General features: G+C 36.3%; 3 protein-coding genes across 7 annotated transcripts; 2 read left to right on the forward strand and 1 right to left on the reverse strand.

The window, feature by feature from the left end:
* Window positions 1-48: 48 nt before the first annotated feature.
* On the forward strand, window positions 49-1,890 carry LOC306861131 (protein SCO2 homolog, mitochondrial-like). Of its 3 annotated transcripts, XM_079403227.1 has the most exons (3): window positions 49-156; window positions 567-677; window positions 820-1,789. In XM_079403227.1, the coding sequence occupies exon 3, from the start codon at window positions 831-833 to the stop codon at window positions 1,740-1,742; it is 912 nt and encodes a 303-aa protein (XP_079259353.1). In that variant the 5' UTR covers window positions 49-156; window positions 567-677; window positions 820-830; the 3' UTR covers window positions 1,743-1,789. The 3 variants fall into 3 exon arrangements, with proteins under 3 accessions (XP_079259353.1, XP_079259351.1, XP_079259352.1); XM_079403225.1 differs by lacking the exon at window positions 567-677 and having other exon boundaries at window positions 820-1,890; XM_079403226.1 differs by having other exon boundaries at window positions 87-156; window positions 567-1,789.
* Window positions 1,891-2,200: 310 nt separating this feature from the next.
* Window positions 2,201-9,788, reverse strand: LOC306861230 (condensin-2 complex subunit H2-like). The gene is made up of 19 exons (XM_079403382.1): window positions 9,611-9,788; window positions 9,038-9,165; window positions 8,831-8,932; window positions 8,034-8,095; window positions 7,881-7,950; window positions 7,726-7,791; window positions 7,387-7,466; window positions 5,877-6,043; window positions 5,172-5,290; window positions 5,004-5,078; window positions 4,745-4,814; window positions 4,519-4,620; window positions 4,392-4,436; window positions 4,229-4,299; window positions 3,758-3,854; window positions 3,484-3,623; window positions 3,291-3,392; window positions 3,008-3,157; window positions 2,201-2,807 (listed from the first exon to the last, which is right to left on the reverse strand). Exons 2-19 carry the CDS (start codon window positions 9,149-9,151, stop codon window positions 2,664-2,666), a joined length of 1,776 nt encoding a protein of 591 aa, XP_079259508.1. The 5' UTR covers window positions 9,152-9,165; window positions 9,611-9,788; the 3' UTR covers window positions 2,201-2,663.
* A 2,258-nt stretch (window positions 9,789-12,046) lies between these two features.
* On the forward strand, window positions 12,047-19,234 carry LOC306861149 (suppressor of cytokine signaling 2-like). 3 transcript variants are annotated; one of them, XR_013783452.1, is made up of 4 exons: window positions 12,150-12,514; window positions 13,726-13,976; window positions 15,554-17,485; window positions 17,936-18,239. XR_013783452.1 is itself a non-coding variant. In XM_079403257.1 (3 exons), the coding sequence occupies exons 2-3, from the start codon at window positions 13,850-13,852 to the stop codon at window positions 16,018-16,020; spliced, it is 594 nt and encodes a 197-aa protein (XP_079259383.1). In that variant the 5' UTR covers window positions 12,047-12,514; window positions 13,726-13,849; the 3' UTR covers window positions 16,021-19,234. The 3 variants fall into 3 exon arrangements, 2 of the variants coding, with proteins under 2 accessions (XP_079259383.1, XP_079259382.1); XM_079403257.1 differs by having other exon boundaries at window positions 12,047-12,514; window positions 15,554-19,234; XM_079403256.1 differs by having other exon boundaries at window positions 12,139-12,514; window positions 15,551-19,234.
* The last annotated feature ends 1,754 nt before the right edge of the window (window positions 19,235-20,988 follow it).

Consider the following 20,988-nt stretch of genomic DNA (forward strand, 5'->3'; position numbering starts at 1 on the left):
TTTAAATGTAATTTATAATTATATTATTTAAAATCACGACAATTCGACACGATGAATCTGCGACCTCGAAACTAAAGCCTGACTCCGCCTGACTGTTGTACGTTACATGTGGAGCTCAAGTTTATATCGAGAAGGACAGACGACTGTAACCTCAGGGTCAGTAACATTTAAACGTGTTGTAACTGTAATTTTGTGTTCATATTACAAATCCTGTATTTGCACCGACCAAAGATAGTGTTATAAACACATATTTTCGAAGAGCTAGCTTTGCTAATATTGTCATTTACCTGCCATAGAAGGCTATTGCATACTATATAAGTTGCTATGGGATGGAATGCATGTATATTCAGTGTCCGTTTAAAAATACCTTAAATGTCTTAATTTATTTGTTTGTTTATTCGTTTTCAACATACCAAAAATCAAAACAATCACGGCTAAATGAACAGGATCAGAAAAAAAATGATTTTACAGTGTTATGATGTAATTTATATACTTTTATACCGATGATTATATATTGAATATTTATAAACTTACGATTTGTGTTTTCAAATATTCTTCTGTTGTAGATCTGTATAATTTATTATGAATAAACAAATTGTGATCCTGTTTCTGGAGATCTGCCTGCAGAGTTAAACTCAAACCCTGAATAAACACACCAGATGAACAAGATTATCAAGGTCTTTTCACTTGTAAATGAAAACAAGTCAGTCTGTAGGAAGACTGATCTCCAGGATTCAAAACCTTGATTCGGACTGTACTTTATCAAAAACATTTGAACTTGATTACTCCGCTCACTCCATTCTTTTTTGTCTTCATCAGTTATTCTGAGGATGTTGAGACTCAGAGGACTGGACTGGCATGTGACGTCCTGGAGCATCCTACGGTCAACAACGAGAGAAACAAATAACCTTTCACATCATATCCCAAAAGCCACATTTCCCTCATGCAGGTCTCTCAAAAAGATACATATGTCCCATATTAGAACATCAGCTCAAGGTTTTCTTCCACCACACTGCCGTCTACCATGGTTACTTGGAGAACAAAGAGCTTTTTACTCTCAAGGTTCCTCTAAAACGCCAAACCCAGGATCATCAGCAGGGATAAAACTGCGTACACGTTTGGTGGTGACACTGCTCTTCGGAGGTGGTATTATTGGTACCTGGTGGTATGTTTATCAGGAGAAACAAAAGAAGATCCAGATGCAAAGACTGGAGCAGTTGAGAAAAGTGGCTGTTGGACAGGGAGACTTCAGTCTGTCAGATCACACAGGACAGCGAAGGACCAAGCATGACTTCCTGGGCCGTTGGGTGCTCTTATATTTCGGCTTCACCCACTGCCCGGATATCTGCCCAGACGAGCTGGATAAAATGACCAGTGTGGTGCGTATTCTTGATAAAGACCCCAGCCTGCCCCCTGTCCAGCCATTATTTATCACTGTTGACCCTGAGAGAGATGATGTGGCTGCAATGGCAAAGTACGTGAAAGATTTTCACCCCCGGCTGATTGGATTGACGGGTACTGCGGAGGAAGTGAAGCAGGCAGGACGGGATTATAGGGTCTATGCCAGCGCTGGGCCTAAAGATGAGGATGGAGATTATATTGTGGACCACACCATCATCATCTACCTAGTTAACCCAGATGGACTCTTTCTGGACTACTACAACAGAATGAAAAACGATGTACAGATTGCTGAGAGTATACGTAATCACATGAAAAACTATGTTAAATTATTTCCAGATTAATCTAAATGGGGGAAAAAAATGTTTGCACAATAAAGCTGTATTTCAAAACACTGATCAGCTACATCCTAGTTCCTCATGTGCAGAAATAACGGCATTATTAAATCAAGTTTTTTTGGTAACTGAAATAAATATGGAAAATCTTAAACTTGACAAATTGGAAATGTTGGCAACTAACTGAAATAATTTTAAGTACTAAAATGACTCAAATTAAAATTGAAATAAAAAATTAAAACATACAGAAATATTTTAGTGACAGGCATATAAAATTACTAAAATGAAAAAGGAAAAAAATATAAAACATGAATTAATAAATGCTATAATAGCATATATATATATATATAAAGATTGGTAGAGGGAATGTTCTATTTCTGATTTAAACTCAGGTTGTGCAGTTGATTAAAACTACAGTACATATAAAGACTTGTTTATCTAAGCTATAACTCACATCACACACAAAATGACTTTTTAAATAGTACAGCACTATTTTTTATTTTATTTTTGTGTCACCTATAATTATATAAAATTGGTTTAGAAACTGTACAAGACATGCAGTTTACTTAGAGATGAAAATGGGGAGAAAAAATCTCCATCTTAAAATCTCAAAGAATGCATAGAAACCGAAATTTTTAACCATTTTATCATAATTTTAGCCGATGAAATTACATTCGGTCTCAAACACCAGTTATTTCTTCATCTCAAGACTCAGATTCATCCAAGCATATTTAAAGGCCAAACTGAATTTTTAAGTACAGTGCTGGATATCAGAATACAGGAATTACCAGACAAAAACAAAAAAACGACCTTGAATAGAAAAGCATAGAAATTCTTTGTGTGGATTTTATCTCTTTGACATTGTCGGTGATAAATAGTTTCTGCTTGGGGCCAAAAGGTAAGAGATAAGCAATAAATAAAAATAGAAAGTCAAGGAATATCTGTAGCGGAGGGTGCGTTGTAGGTTTTGAGACGTTCATGAGCCCTCTGTGTAGTAAGTAACGTGAGCTCCATAGTATCTACGCTCTCTTCAAGCCCATCTCTCTTGTCAATCTCCACTGTGTAATCATTAGCCTGTAAAACAAATGTAGCATCAGGTGACATTTTTGTTTTAAAAGGTTATGTTTTAACTTAAATGTCACAAGTATCGATACAAATCTCAGTCAAAGAAATAGAAGTTGCTCAAAATGGCACAGACATCCTAACTGGTAAAGGAGAACTAGACTCTCAGCCTCTGGTAAATAGTACCGGCAGTCATAGCTTTTTATACCCACCAGCTGTAGCGCAGCCAGCATGTATCTGCAGGCTTCTGTTTTCTCTTTGCCTTTGGCGACAAAGGCAAATGATTTTTTCACACCCACGCTACAGAGTGATTGGACAATTCTGTCTCCATACTCATGGATGTCAAAAGCTGGACAGGTCTCCTGTATACAAAATGTAAGACTCATTTAATGGGGTTAAACTGCAACCAATAGTTCTCTATATTTATTTATGCTGAACATTTTTAGAAGCATTAGAATCGGTTACAGAAACCTTGCAAAAATCATCCCACATTACCTGAGCAGCAAGATGAGGGTTGATTCCATCCTCCCACTCTTTGACTCTTCGAGACAACGCAGTCTCCTGCGCATACTTCTGAGAGTTCACCAGAAACAGGTCCTACATACAGAAAAAAATCAGAAAGAATAAACTACCACGGTCCAATTCATGAATCATTATTTTCCTGGAAATCGATCTTAAGCTTTCATACCACACTCTTCTTGACCAGATCTTCATAACTCATCCGGCTCATATGCAAGTCATGGAAAATTTGCTCCTGTTCACCAAGGTGCTCCGCAGGTTCAAGATCATCAACCAAGTTATCATGTTCGTCATCTGAAAAGTCATCACCTGGATAAAATTGAGGGAATAACCACAAAATGTTTATGTTTGGTGCATTTTAAACAATGGTTCTAGGCAAATAATGCCAATTAATGGTGTAGGAGAAAAATCTAGGGCTGGATCATTTTTAGTGTGCATCTCACCCTCTTCGTCTGGATGCCGGACAACCTCGACCTGGTCCTCAATATTCTCTGGTTGCAAGTAAGTTTTCTTTAACTCCTCAATGGAGACAAAAACACCCTAAAACAGAAAATACCTCAGATTACATGACATCACAAATCCACTACTGTTCAAAGTTTAAGGTCAGCAAGGCATTTATTTGATAAAGAAAATATAGTAATATTGTGAAATTTGATCACAGTTTAAAACAATTGTTTTATATTTCAATATATAATTTATTCCTATAATGGCGAAGCCAACCTTTTATCACTCCAGTGTTCAGTGTCACTTGATACTACATTTAGCAGATGCTTTTATCCAAAGCGACTTACAAATGAGGACAACAGAAGCAATCAAAACCAACAAAAGAGCAATAATATGTAAATGCTGTGACAAGTCTCGGTTAGCCTAACACAGTACATGTAGCAATAAAAAGAATTTAAATTTGTACTTACCCTTTTCCTGAGAATCTGCTTCTGTGCTTTCAGACGCTGACCCATTTTACTCACAAAGATGTAATTAAGGTCTACAATAAGAAACAAAAACATTATTTGTATAAATTTCAACAATGTCTTAGAGAAAATGTATTTTGAATAGCACAAGGTCTGAAAGTATTACCAGGATAAGTAGGTCCATTCTTAAGCTTGCGATCGGCAGTCTCAACTGTAAAAGAAAAAAACAACTAATTCATCCAAACAGTTATGCCATCCATTCCTTTTCAAATAACAGCCTGATAACAACTTACAGGCTTTTGAGTACCAGCTCCCAAAGTCTTGAAGTTTTGAAGGACCCTTCCTCTTCCTCTTTCCAGACTCTTCAAGACCATCTGGCACTTTATAACATTTCCCTAGAGAGCAGAGAAGAAAATAAAAGTCCAACAGCAAAAAGCCATTATAAAATAACAAATTGAGTTATTTTAATGGAAAACCATCAAGACACAAACACAGAAGAACATCAGATTGAGCACACACCTGTTTTGAGAGGTTTGTCCTCCCCAAATGCTGCATATGAATCATGCCATTTCCAAGGGTCCACAATTTCCTGTAAATATGCACATGCAATTGACTACTTTTACAAGGACATGATAATGCAACACATATTACAGAATGCAACATAACATACCAAAATCATATTGATATTTTAACATGTACTATGTGTGAAAGAGTTTACTTGACTGATTTGGTGTGCAAATAAAAAATGCTGATTTTGTGTCATTGCACCGCTCTATACCTTGAGCTGCTTGGGTTCCTCTGGAATTGGCTGTACTGTAGGTCTCGGTCTTAACATCCTCCCCTCACTAGGGGCCTAGCACAATTTAAAAAGGGAAAACTTTAATAATTACATTCAACAGACCTATCAAACATATCAATATTTAAATCACACAAACTGTTTTGGTACCTGATGTCTTTCCACCCATTCTTCAGACTCCACCTCCATCCCATGATCTTCCAGTGGAGGAAGAACCTCTGCCCCACCATCTTCTTCACCATAACCACCATTAACCTCAGCTACACCTTCTGGACACCACATGACAATGATAAGACAAAAAAATATTTGATCAATGTGGTAATGTATTTGTCTTGAAATAGGAATAAGGTTCAGGTTTAATTTGGAGTCAGTAAGAGTTTTTAAAATGTGAAAGAAGTCTCTTTGGCTCACAAAGGCAGCATTTATTTGATTAAAAATACAGAAAAAAGCAGTAATATTATGAAATAAAATTACAACTTAAAAGAAGGGTTTTCTATTTTAATATAATTTCAAATGTAATTTATTTCTGTAATAGGAAAGCTGAATTTTCAGCAGCGTTTACTCCCGTCTTCAGTGTCACATGATCCTTAAGAAATCATGCTAATATGCTGATTTGGTACAAAATAATAATTTCTTATTATTATTATTGTTGAAACCAGTTGTGCCAATTCATATCTTTAAAAAAAAACTAATATATTTATTTCAGGATTCTTTTATGAAAATAAAGTGACTTTTTAATCAGTTCTAATCATCTGATCTCAAACTTTTAGACACTAGTGAAACATTCAAAAAAATTATAATAAATAAAAGCAAAATATCTGTAAAGATTTGCACACAAGAAGTATGTGTCCTCACTATTGTCTAAGGGCGTAGGTTCATGTACAGAGAAGTTGTGCTGGATTTCTGCGATCTCCTTGAGGAAGTGAGTGTGGGAAGAGCCCAGACGCATCAATCCTGATTCGTCCATGGTGAAATGATTCATTCGAAAATCCTTACAGCTGCTAAGAAGCTCCCCTTTGAGGCTAGAGGATAACATTTAAACATTTTGGTAAAGCATTTTTAGTTCTTTATAAGTATGAACTTAATTTCCTGCAACTGAGTCACTTGTTCAGATAATATTCTCCTGAAGAGCAAGAGGACTGGACAGTAGGGATGGGCGATATCTTATCGTTTGCGATATACCGTTGAAAATTCTCCTCACGATAAAAATTTGTCTCCTCACGATAATAACGATAAGTCTAGTTGATGACGTAGTTTTGTGCGCGCCCGATTCACTGTTCACGTGCGGAGTGAAAACAAGCATGGCGGAAGGCGGACGTGAGGCTGACAGTGCGTTCACACCGGACGCGACTTGCGCGAATAAATCGCGCTATTCGCGCGTAGTTGGACGCGTGAACATTTTGGGTTTACGCGCTTCATTCGCGCGTGAAATTCACTGCACAACAGGCGCGAATTCGCGTCATGGGCAGGGCTTCTGCCAGGCGCACATGTATGACTGCCACAGAGAGCATATGTATAGAATTTCGCTCTAAACGCTCAATTCGCGCTGCGTCATTCGAGCGAATTGCGCGGCAGGATGTCTATTCGCGTCTTTGCATCGACTTAACATGTAAATCATTCGCGCTTAACGCTTCATTCGCGTCTGGTGTGAACGCACCATGAGGAGGAGCTTGTTGTTACGCGAGGAGCTACCTCCACAATTTGCAACTGGTTTGGTTACAGAAAATCAGATCATGAGGAGCAAACTACCATAATATGCAAAGTGTACAGAAAAATGGTGGTTACAAAGAGTGGAAACACGTCCAATTTGAATTTGACATAAAAGATGCCATACTTTTAATAAAGTTAAATATGCCATTTCTGAGATATTACAATGAATTAATTTCTAAAATGTTATGATATGGAAAGCCTGAAACAGATCACAGCAGTATAGCCATACACAGGCTTTCAGTCATCAGCAACGTGGTAAACGTGTGCCAGTAGCCTATGCATATGATTTAATATGAAGTGTCCATAACGCATTATTATGGTTGATAAGAGCAATTAATGGAGATGAGCTGTTGATCATAATTAGCATGGCCATAAGTTGGCTGTGTACAGAAAGTTTCAAGTTAATTGCATTAATAATACTATATGAAATAAACTTAATCTTTAAAACTTAACCTATTTATATATATATATATATATATATATATATATATATATATATATATATATATTATCGTCATTTGTATCGTTATCGCAATAAATACCTGAAATTATCGTGATAAATTTTTTAGGCCATATCGCCCATCCCTACTGGACAGGTATTGTTGGACTGTAGTACCAATAAGATTACCAGATCAGTGGGTCAGAGTGTCTTTACCTGAGAAGGGGGTATTTCTGTTTCTCAAGTGATTCAACAGGAATGAGAGATTCAGGAGGGAGACGGATAATCTTCACTGGCTAGAAAAAGAATATCAAAGAATTAGTCCCCATCAAAAAAAAAAAAATGACGACAAACCAAAACTTGTGTGCTATACAACAACTTAAACTGCAGAACATTTAAAAAAAATACAGTAATTAGTCAATATCAACATTTTTCATTTTTTATAATTTTTTGCAGTTTTTCCCAGTCAAAGACACAAACGCTGAATAGTATAGATGTCCAATATACACATTAAATTCTAGAAATAAAACTTTGAGGAGGTGAAACGCAACTCACCTCTGTTAGATCTTTCATCGTTATATTCTGAGAGTTGACGTTCTCATCCTGCTCAATCTCATCAAACTGCATCAAAAATACTCAATTATTTACACAGTTATATATAAACTTAAATTTTTGTTAGAATTAATAAGTATTATTGCTCATTGACGCACCTCACAATCATCTCCTCCTGAAGGGGCTTTTTCTTGGTTACCATCTGACGAAGAACCTTGTTTGTCACGTCTGTTGAAACAAAGACAAACAGCATGACAACACACCAACTGCCGATTCAACAGAATATAAAGGTCCAGGACAATAACACTTACTTCTTGTTTTTGTTAGAGATGTAATCTAATGTTTGAAACACCAGAGTGTGAAGGAGCTCTACCTAAATATTAAAACAGATCATTTTGTAAAGAAAAAGTCTTTTGCCATCATAAATTTAAGTTTGTGACATATTAAAGGATTAATTCACACAAAAATGAAATTTTACTTACCTTCAGGCAATTCAAGATGTAGGTGATTTTATTTCATCTTCAAGCAGATTTGGAGAAATTTAGCATAACATCACTTCATCCAACTCACCAGTGGATCCTCTACAGTGAATGGGTGCCGTCAGAATGAGAGCCCAAACAGCTGATAAAAACATCACAATAATCCACAAGTAATTCACACAACTTCAGTCCATCAATAAATGCCTACTGAAGTGAAAAGCTGTGTGTTTGTTAGAAACAAATCCATCATTAAGGCATTTTAATACCAGGCCAAAATACAAGACTAAATAATGGCACCTCCAGTGAGAAAGTCGCTTGCGCTGTGCATACGTCTCTCCTGATTCAGACGAGATTACTTTTTTTTTACTGGAGAAAGCAATATAATGTACAAACATGCATCGTTTTGAATCTCAAGATGTAAACTGATGGACTGGAATCATGTGATTTACTTATGGATTATTGTGATGGTTTTATGAGCTGCTTGGACTCTCATTCTGACGGCACCCATTCACTGCAGAGGATCCACTGTTGAGCAAGTAATGTAATGATCTGTTCCAATGAAGAAATAATCTCATCTCCACCTTGGATGGCCTGAGGGTGTGTAAATGTTCAAACATCAAATAATTTACCTTTCTGCCATAGATGCATGTTGATCCTTGGATTAAAAGTGCAGCCTCTGCAAAGTTCATCATGGTTTTCCCACCATCAAATGAAATGGTCATCTGGTCCAGCTGCCAACACAGACAACAGCAACAATATGATACTTAGGCTAGAAAATGAAGCTTTATCTAAATTAATTAAGGTAGTTCTTGATCAGCCTAGCTGTGTTTTCTCACCTCCTCAAGATACTCTCCAAGCTGGCTGGCCAGGTCAATGTCCCAGTTTTTGGTGAGGTCTCGCAGGGGCTGCAGCAGATGGCCATATCTCGTCTCTGCAGAATCCATGACCATGTTTCTAAAATACCCTGCAAATAATATTTCAGATAATTTACAATTCACAGGTCTAATTAACTACCCTCCACCAAATATATCAATAATGATTTAACTAAGACAAGTCTGCTTCATTGTGAAAAGAAAAAATTAGTATTGATTGACCTAAAAGCTCTGTTTTATTATGGTACTGTACTGTACAGTCAAAGGCAAAACACAGTTTACATCTGAAAGAAACAATTATATCGCTGTTACTGAATAACAGTAAGTGTAAACAGGAGATTTGCTAGTTGTCTAGTAACTACACGCATAGTAAATAATATGTACATTACCATTAAATGTAAATAAGTGTTTATATTGAAGCACTGTTAAAGTGTAATCTATATGTAAGTTAAACCTAAACAGCAGTAAGTTGACAGCTTCACAACACTGAAGCTCCAGCGCGACGGTCAGATATCACTTAAACACCAATATGCTCACCTTTAGTATGCCTTTAAGCAACGGTTGCTGGATAAAAAATAATCTATTGCTTGTGTATTTCGAAAAACGTACAGCTCCTGTCTCTAAATTGTGCAAAAAAATTAAATCTACTCTTTGGGCAAAATCCGCGCGTAAATCATTTTTGTTTTTACCGCGTGCGTTACGTCACATCGGAGTCACTGGACATATAGTGAACCGCTGCCCTCTGCCCTCTGTCGGCCTGGCGGAGCATCTTCTCAATCCGCCATGTGTTTCCAAGGGGAAGACCACAGCTAAATCATTTCGGCTTGATTAGGATATGCTTTATTTTATATATTGCATAGTAAAAATTTTTTAAATACAGACAATTTAACGAAAACACAAGTCAAATGGTTTATTATTTATTTAAAAAAAAAGTTATATATGAAACAACAGTAACAATTCTTTGCACGTCACAATAATTTATTTATTTATCTATCATCCAGAAGAGGTCACTATAAAGCAGACTTTTTTTTACCCCATCTCAACCCCAGAGATGTATAACAAGATAAAAGTGAACAATTACAGTAAAATAAATAAATAAAAGATTATTAAATAATTATATTTCCTAGCATTTACTTCATTTTGTTGTAAAATGGTTTTTATTCGTTTTTAAATGTATTACAAATTAATTCAACACAATCCCTCAACCCTGACCTATTTTCCCCACAGTTACTGTAATGCTGACCATTTTCATAAGATAATTGAAAATATGAATGTATATAAATATATACACGCATACATGTATACATGCCAATAAATAAACAAATAAACTGGTTTTACATCCAGACTACACAGGAATATTTAGTCAATAATAGTGCATTATTTAGAACAATCGAATTATTTAATAAAGGGGTGCCAGATCTTAAAAGATTTTTCAGATCCTCTTTATAAGTAGTCTACCTCATCTTTGTAAGGTGGAGGCAAGATATTATATCTCTGATCCACTGGATGTAAATTGGTGGAACAGCCTCCATCCACTTTAGTAGTATTGCTGTGCATTCTAAGGAAGAAAAAGCTAGGATTTACCCACTAATGGTGATAATCATGAATCTTCTGCATGGGGAAACATTAATTGCTACAAGAGGATCTGGTAACCTGCACTGGAGAACTGCTGAAACAGGCTTGGATACAGACCACCAACAGTCCAGAAAATGTGAACTAATGAACCCTTAGCACATTGACAGCTATTACACATATATAGGTAAATTTGGGCTCATTTGACTTTTGACATATAGGCGTTATACTACTTGAAATTGAAATGAGTGGCAAGCACGCATCGATAATGATTGAACCCGCTTGAGGACACAGGCCCATGTGTCATCTGAGGCTAATCTGCCAAGAGTTTCCTCCTAATTTTATCTATAAGTGGATGCTCGACCACAATTTTATTTGTTTTAAAGTAGCAAATTGGTTTACAAACACAAGTAACATGACCCGTCCATAAAACTAACAAGCATGCCAATTGTCTTCATAAGAGTGTGAGCAAGGTCATCTGAGGGTTCAGACTTACAGTCAGCTCTGAGCGCTGTGTTAGATAGTGCAAGCAGTTGAAAGTAGCCATTGACTTCCATATAAAATAAATACTATGGAAGTCAATGGCTACCGTCAGCTGTTTGGTTACCAACATTCTTTAAAATATGTTCTTTTGTGTTCAACAGGAAAAAGAAACTCACACAGGTTTGGAACAACATCATGGTGAGTAAATGATGACAGATCTTTCATTTTAGGGTGAACTAGCGCTTTAATGTTGTCTTTATTCAAGGATATATATATATATAAGGATTTATCTGTCGGTCTGTCTGTCTGTCTGTCTGTCTGTCTATCTATCTATCTATCTATCTATCTATCTATCTATCTATCTATCTATCTATCTATCTATCTATCTATCTATCTATCTATCTATCTATCTATTTGTTCTGTGTTTTGGATGTCCAGGTATTTTATTGTGGTTTTGGGGTTTTTGCACAAACACAAATCTCAAAATTATACAGCTTCTTATATTTTGTTTTGCCATAGGCAATAAATTCCTGGTTTAAGGTGGCACTTGTCATGCTGTGACTGTGGCTCAGAGGAGTTCTGTAACTCACATATCTCAAAAAGCAACAACTGTAAATTTCTTTAAAACCTGTACAGATTCTGTCACAGATTCAACATATACAACAATACAACATAAACAAATAATAAACAATAAAATAGATTTGGAATGTGCTATATTGAACGTAGCCTATTGCAGTATATTTCTGTCCCTTGCATTTCATTGCTGGTTGTGATATTAGACCTTTATGTAAAAAAATTAAGTCTTCTGATGAAAACATCCTTACAAGAAAAACCTCAATGTGAAAACAAACAAACAAAAATATAATAAAATACATAAATAGCCAGTTGGCACGACCTTAAGAGAGCGCGCGCACATCTGACCACGTGATACGATTCCTGGAAAGTTCCTGGAAATTTGTCTTTTGTATACCAGTCTGTTTGAATGAGAATGAAGTAGTTAACGACGAGCGCACACACACACACACACACACACAGAGAGAGAGAGAGAGAGAGAGAGAGGAATATCACTAAACTGCTGGAGACAGTAATTATATGTGTCCTGCTCGCTTGGCTCGCGTTGGAACGCGTCAGGACGCGCGGTGCGCTTGCAGACAGCGCGAGACATACAGTGTCGCCTTTTCAGTGCCGCTCCCGAAAGAATCAATGCAAATACACGGGAAAACACGTCCCGATCTGCTGAGCATCAAGGGGTGCTGGTCGTTTGACAGTGAGCCGATCAGTGTTCCCATTAATAATAAATGACGGATCTAAACCATGCTGCCACTGAACCTCTGTAACGTGAAACGCGCTGGACTTGATTGCTTATTGCTTTCACTTAGACAAAAGGTAAGTGCTGTGCGCTTTCTCCGACTGTCGCCTTTCAGGCTCAAGTTTATTTTCAAAATATATTCTGCTTTATTTCCTCAGATTTATTATGTCTCAGATAGCAGCTACATCAAATGATTGGTGCATTTAGACAAAAAAGTATCATCATTTACACGTTCAAGAGAAAATACACTCGTTTATCTTATGTCACACTATCATTTACCAGGAGCTGTCAATGCAGTTTCCTAGTAAAGGCAGTTCTGCGTATTTTGGCGTCTCTCAAAGGCAGCCTTTGTTTTTATTCCTCATGCACGTGCGCAATGAGCCATTCACACAGAAAACAGACGTTTGTAATGTTAATGCAGCTTATGAAGATCAACAGAAAAAAGCACAGTAGCCGACCTTTGGATTATTCAGTGGAGATTGAGACGAAATGGCCACTTTCATGTATCACTTTCTGAGAGTATTTCAAATAACCAGTTAGAAACGAGCTACAGGGGTGAAATGACTATCATGACCCTCCTGACAGTAGACTGTAAAAATATTAAGGATTTACAGGACAAAAACAATTTTAAGGTAATGAAAGAATGATTTCTCAACTCAAATCATGAATGTTAAAAGACAGAACTGTGATCATTATTGTTTAGTGTGATAGCTTTTCATTTACGTGTTAAAAAAAACTATAAATACCATGTATGAGTAGACGGGAAGGGTTGTAACATTTTCCATTCTGCTGGAGACACAAATATTGAAAACAGGACAGTGTTGCTACGCTTATTGTGTGAGTGCGTGACTAACACACACTCTTTCATTTAGCTTTTTCATGCATTTGCATATTTGTCTTGTTTCATGTTATTTTAAACGCTTTTTAACCTTTCCAATACGGTGGCTTTATTGAATTAAATGATTAAAAATAAATTAGGGTGACGTGGGATGACATAATTATTTTGAAAAAGTAAATTTGATTACCATAAATGCATGCATGTCAACGTTTTCTATTAGTCTTATACTCAGGTAATGTGAAAGATTGTAGTACCAGCACTCCTTCAATTAACACAGGTTTAGGAATAATGTAGTTTTTAAACATCAACAGATTTGCAGCGGGCAAATATGGAAATATTATATTAGCATTAAATATATATATATATATATATATATATATATATATATATATATATAACACAAAAAGCGTGAAACAAAACGTAGGGTTAAAAATGATGTTTGTATTTCAGGCGCAGCCAAACCAAGTCCACGGACGCTGTGGAAGACTTCTCACATGTTTTGGTCGATTGTAAGAGTTAGTCGTCTTTGAAGGATAATTATAGACATTGACTGGATGCTGAACGCAGCTCTCCAATGACCTGTCACTCATCCGACTCCACGGAAAGCATCGAGAATGAAAGGAGATCGCAAACAGAAACCCAAGTCGCGGGGTCCGAGCAGAGTCGCATTGCCACTGCCATGAGAGACCTTAAAAACACTGGTAAACGTTTACTGCTCGTTTTACTTACGTACTGTCTTCATTTGCTCCTGTAACACTCACTGAATTAATGTTGTATGCAACGCAGCCAAGGCAGTGATTCATATAGTTAAAAAATAATTATAATGCGTCAAACAGTCGATTTTAAAAAGATTAACTTTCTATATAAAATTTCAATAAAATGTTTAAAGGTCGTTTTAAGTGTACTTTAATCTCATAAATCAAACTAGCAGCAGGTCTACACTATATCATCCTTTTGGCATGAGATCTATTCAAAGCAGATATGATTTCGTTTTATGAATGTCAAATAGTTGAAAATGTTGTTTCTGGACTGCTGTTAATGTTTTTATTCATTTGTGTGCCATGCTTTGCATCTGGTGTGTTGTTTCTGGGCTGTTGTTTGAGCAGAAGATAATAATGAAAATATCAGAGAAGTGAATGTCAACAAAAAGTGGGCTATGTAAATCCAGTCATTTTTACATTAAGGGGCAATTTTCGTCATGTATAGATTAAATTATACAGTTTTTCGTTGTTGTATGTCAGTATCTGAATTTGATACATTAATCCAAATAATGAGATATTATAAAGTGCATTTAAAATTAATTCAACCTCAACTAGAAAAGAATATTAAGAACTATATCAGACATTACAAATACAAATGTTTTTGCAATTTAATAAAAAAATTTTGCCGCCACATATTGAATTCTGGGGGCATTTTTGTCTCTTTCTGTGGCATTTGTCCAACAAGCCCCCATTTCTGACCCTGATATGAAGTATGCAAGTGAATTTAAGTAGGAACTATGTGAATTTCCTGACAAAGCTTTTACTGTTTACATTTTCTGTTTGCTTTTTGTGCAACAAAAGAGTGACATTATCATGAAGCTTTTGTTATATTTCCTGGTCTGGCTGGAACATTTGTCCTCAATGGTTTGTGTCTGTCACATTCCTTTCTGGTATAAAGTGCATGAGCAAATTTAGTCCAGCACTGCACTGACTGTATAAAAGAGAAACACAACATAAAGTCATCGTTATGATGCTGCAGCGATATCCATTTTTAGGTTTGTTTGTTGCTGAGAAAAACAACGTGAGCAGCTTTTGGGAACATCTGTCAAGCATCCGCCATCAAAAATGTCTCCCAAGATACTCCCAAGATGAATAGTCAAATGGTCTAGTTCAGTTTTTCAGGAAAAATATGTCATTTATGTTGACATTTCTGCCGTCTTGTTTAGTCTTGCTACGCCACAGTTGTCATAATGTTTTCAATTAACGTTCATTTAACAGCTCATTTCGGAAGTGCTTGGTTTCTGCATTACCAGATGTGAATTAGCTCTTTGAATCAGGGCAGAGTTGAGAGGTTGAAAGACCTCTTCTGAAAGCCAAAATCTCTGCAGTGACTGAGAAAACGCCTGATAAAACAACAGCAGAATAGTCAGGATATGACTGTAGCCGTGACGGTTTTTGTGAGCAGGTCTTTATAGGGACACGTTATAGGTCTCATGTTGCACAAACAAGCGACTGAAACAGATACTGTGGAAGAGGATACGTATGACCATCTCTGTGTCTTCTTTTCTTGGAAGCAGGCTGGTATTGGGGCAGCCTGACAGCCAATGAAGCCAAGGGGATCCTGCAGGACACGTCGGAGGGGACGTTTCTTGTCCGAGACAGCTCTCAGAGCGACTATCTCTTCACCATCTCCGCCATGACATCTGCAGGACCCACCAACCTGCGAATTGAATACAAGGACGGCAAGTTCAAGCTGGACTCTGTGGTGCTGGTCAAACCCAAACTCAAGCAGTTTGACAGCGTCGTCCATCTCGTGGAGCACTATGTGCAGCTGTCCCGGACGTCTTGTAAGGGCAGGACTACACCTCTCGCCCAATCCAATGGCACCGTGCAGCTGCTGCTCACGACTCCGGTGTACACGGCCACACCGTCTCTGCAGCATCTGTGTCGTATTGCCATCAACAAAACCACACGGCGGGTACAAGAACTGGCTTTGCCGAACCGGCTGAAGGATTACCTGACAGACTACACTTATAATGTATAGAACCAGATGGACAATGATGACCATAAGTGCTGAGGTTCTATGGATCATAGACCCAGTGATAATGGGGTGCTGATGTCCCATTTAGGATCATTTGTCTGCGGGATCCTCATCTTGTGCCCAAGGACTACTTTAAAATGATAGTTCACCCAAAAATAAGAATCTGCCATGAATTACTCACCCTCATGATGTTCCAAACTTGTCTGACATTCTTTATTTCTTCTGTGGAACACAAGAGAAGATATTCCAATTTTGTCCATATAATGAAAGTCAATGGGGTCCAAAAGAACACTCTCTCCCATTCACTTTCATTGTATCAGCATTTTCAAAACATATTCCATTTCCAGATTTAGTGAGTAAATAATGACAGAATGTAAATTTCTGGCTGAACTATCCCATTAATACACATATCGTAACAATGTTAAGTGTCCTTCATTGCGCACTTAACAAATAGCCTGTAGATATTCTACAGTCAATTTTAAATGAGCGTCTGAGCAGTATCTGTGAGGAGCATTGGCCTGCACTGACATCTGTGGGTTTCTACCTGTAATACGCACATCAGATATACAGGACGCCTCACGGTGTGACCATGTGTCTCTTTTAAAGGAAGAGTTCACCCAAAAATGAATATAGCTCAACCTTAAACTCCATGTTTTTTATTCTGTAGAACATAAAAGAAGATATTTTGAAGAATCCTGTAGCTGTCTTTGTCCATATATTGAAGTCAATGGTGTCCAAAAAGTACACTTTTAAAAATGAAATGTTCCAAAAGGAGTTTTGCAATGATTCCATAAAGGAACCATTTTGGGTTCCCCAAAGAACCTTTCAAAGAACAATTTTTTTTCATTTTAATAAGATCCTTTTCCCACTGAAAAGTTTCCATGGGTATTAAAGGTTCTTTGTGAAACCATTCAAAGAACCCTTATTTTTAACATGAAATAAATCCATACAACTCATCTGGCATATTCTAAATAAGGATTATTTACTCTCCAATAACTGATCAAAGCACACAAACGCAAACCACATTAACTATTGTGGCACAAACATCCACTGATGTCAAACCTCATTGGGATTTTAACTGATGTTTGAACTATCTTCTTTTATGTTCCACAGAAGAAAGCAAACCATATGAGTTTGGAGCAACATGAGGGTAACATGAGTATGACAGAATTTTCATTTTTGGGGGAGCTATATTGCAGCAGGTGTCTGAGAGGTTCTGCATCCTGTGTTTGAGACATGGGAGTTTGAAACTGTATGCTTTTTGACTGTTTTATTTGCTCATTATTCATGTTATATTTTTTTACTGTAGTCATAGATGATCATTTGATGTCATGGTTGCCCAAGGAACTGCTGAGAACTGGCAAGTACCTTGCGATATGATATACTGTATATCCCAATGTCATCATGATAACGTAACACCTACTGAAAAATTACATGAAAAAATAGCCCCCAATTTTAAACATAAAATGTATAAAACATATACACTACCATTTGAAAGTTTGGGGTTAGAGTTTTTAATACTTTAATTCAGCAAGGACACATTGAATTGAACTAAAGTGTCAGTAAATATATTAATAATGTTAGAAAGAATTTCCGTTACAGGTCAATTCTGTTCTTTTGAATTTTGAAGAATCCTGAAACAAATGTAGTGCAGTTTCATCAAACATATTAAGCACCACAATGATTTCTGAAGGATTATGTGACACTGAAGACTGGAGAAATGACTGCTGGAAATTCACCTCATCACAGGAATAAATTACTTTTTGACATATTATCAAATAGAAAATAGTTTGAAATTTCACAACTTTTTTGCTCTATTTTTGATTAAAAAATCAGTGCAGCCTTGCTGAGCACAAGAGACTTTCAAAAATATTGCAAAAACATACTAACCCCTAACATACTAAATTTTGAATGGCAGTGTATATAAAATAACCTTTTAATTTAAAAGCTCAAACTTGCTAAAATGAGTCTTCGCCATTCCCCAACATTTAAGGGTGCGTACTTTGCAAATAAAAATACCACCGACTTAGTATTTTATTGCACATTCTGAACCAAGAGGTAATTTAGCAGCATGGTTGTTTCAGCTTTTGTTGCATATGGTCAAGAAGTATTGGCCTGTCTTAACCCTACCTTAGGAGGGCGTCGTGATAAACCTGCATGCTGATTGGTCATATTTGGAAAATATTTGATTCTATACTGAATCGTAATTTTTGACACAGACCAAAAAAAAAAAAGACGTACTAGGTGAGGTCAGAAGCTTTTTGTTCCCTCCTCACTGCTATTTGTGGAGAGATTGTAAGAAAAATTGGATTACGTTCCTCACTAATCTGACCTCCTTTCTATTTTGGTTTAATGAAACATACATAATTTTATCCCTTTAAGAATGGGTCGCTCAATGTGTTCTATTCACCATTGTGCTTGGGTGCTAAATTCCTGCATTTTCTATCTATGCTTAGTCTTTCAGTTAAAGCATTCGAATAGTATTATCTTAAATACATTGCGCTAAAAATTATTACAGATTGGTGGCTTGATTTTGCCATTATTTTTAAATTAAGAAGTTCCTTATTTAATGTGACTTAATTTAATAAATCAATCTAAAAGAAATTCTTAAATCACTTTAAGAATCTGATCTCAGATCAGCATAAAATGTAATTATGCCAACATCTCTAAGATCCAGTCAATATTAATATTGTCAATATTATTCGTCGTCTTCCTTGAGGACATGTTGTATCTAGGGTAGTAAGTCTGATATGATCTCTTTGCCACTACAAAATTTCAGTAATATCATTTTACAACATTGTGCTGCATCAGGGGTGAATGGCTTGTCTCCCAAAAAGTGAGAAATAAAAGCAAGCATATATTTAATTCCTGTTCTGTGTGGGGGTTTTTTGTTGTTGTTGTTGTTGTTGTTGTTTTGGTAATGTTTGATAGAGGACTTGGGAAATATGATTTCATTTTAGTGAAAAAAAGTTAGTGGAAAAAAAAACCCACATTGTCTCAAAAAAACAAAAACAAAACAACAACAACCAAAACAGTTTCTACAACAACTTCACTCTTTTATTTCTGCCCCTAAATGAGCCAATCATGTGCAGAACAGATAATAACACCCATCATCAAGGTCACACACCCACAACCTGGCAACCTCTCAAACCTTTAGTAAACCCACTTCCTAAATGGAGTTCTGGTTCCTAATGTTCTGAAAATATACAAATTATCCAAGTGTATTTGGTGTTTGTATGGAAATCGTTTGTTTGGTTGTTTAGAAGATTCACTTTTTAATCCAACAGTGTCTGCAATAATTTTGCATGGTTTCATGTATGCTAGCACTTCATAATATTGAATTTCAAAGTATTTTTGTTGTGTACATTTTCAGGTGATTTCTTTGAAAGTGTTTTGTCTTTGCCACCTGATTTGGAAAGTTTCACTCCCAATTTGCCCAGTCCATTTTCCATTTCTACAGCTTTACTTGTCCCCTCAATGTTTTTTTTTTTTTTCTTAGCTTGCACCAAAGCATTGAAATTCTGAGTAACAATTTGAGTCACTCCATATTTTCCAGGGATTTTTAGAGTGAATTGTGTGTACAAAGGTTGTATATTTGCAGACGTTTCCTCGAGAGGCAACCGCTAGCCGATCAGCGCAAGAAAGTGACTATTTCTCTGTTAAATATTGACATCATTCCCAAGAAAGAGCTGCTAAAAGCAGGAGTTCTCCTTGTCACAGCACAAAAGAGTTGTTTAGTCAAAGATAACGTGGAGATAGCACTGTTTTCCAGGTAATCTAAACTTCATTGGATTTTACATGGAAATTGGACGTAATTGACCCCACGAGTGCACCGTCACAGTTTCTGCAGTCACAAACACATTTAAGTTTTGGCTTCAGCATGTTAGAAGAACAGCGTCATCCTATCCAAATTACTTGAATTACTATACAAGTCACTTAATGTTTAAAGTTACACCAACAAAACTTGACATCCTATATACATACATTGATGTATATCTATCTATCTATATATATATATATGTGTGTGTGTGTGTGTGTGTGTGTGTATACTTTAATGACTCCTTGCAGGACTTTGTTTTTTTTAAATGTCGTACCTAAATTATGGTATTATAAATGTGTTACCTAAAATACATAATACATAAAGTAATTTTATCTATGATATTTTGACATCTTTTGACAGTTTATCTATGATATTTTAATAGCAAGTTTCATAAATTACAATGTAATTTTTATGTTTGTGATAATTAATAAGACCAATGATGATGATACATTTAATGTATTTTGATATTTATATATTATAATTATGTTTTTAATATATATATTACTTCTGAAGACATCACATGAAATTAAAGTCGGATGCAGTTTCACAAGAAACCTTCCAAGCAATATGGAATATAATATAGTTTTTAAGGGAAGCAGTATTAGTTATTTTGGTGTGTGATCATATAAGGCCAATGACAATGATACAGTTAGCATGTTTTATCATTTATATTTTATTAATATGTTTTAATATCCATAATTTGTCATTTTTCTTTAGACAAAATGTAAATTTTTTCGGATGGGATTTCAAAAGAAATCTTCCAAGTGACAGGGAATAAGTAATTAAATGTAGAAAGATGCACACATATGTTGACCTGAAACCAATCAATGGTTGAGGGCAAGAGGGCCTGAACTAACCCAGTGAGGAATATTCTGGAGCTCACATCTCTTTACATGACTGGACCTGACACTGGCTTGGTGAATGTCTTAACAGCTCATGCGGTCAAGTAAACAGGATTTAAAAGGTCAGTTCAGGGACAAGGGCTAATGAACTCTCATCTTATATCACATGCACAAAACAATTCAAAGGAGTACTTCAGCTCAAAGTCTTCATGTTGTACATCTGATAAAAACACAGCCTTTGCAATGCAAAGCACGCTTCGCTAAAGCGCATGTGACACCTTTTGTTTCATTATGCCATTATCAAGACCA

Source organism: Barbus barbus, assembly GCF_936440315.1.
Source record: "Barbus barbus genome assembly, chromosome: 42".
Taxonomy (NCBI): domain Eukaryota; kingdom Metazoa; phylum Chordata; class Actinopteri; order Cypriniformes; family Cyprinidae; genus Barbus; species Barbus barbus.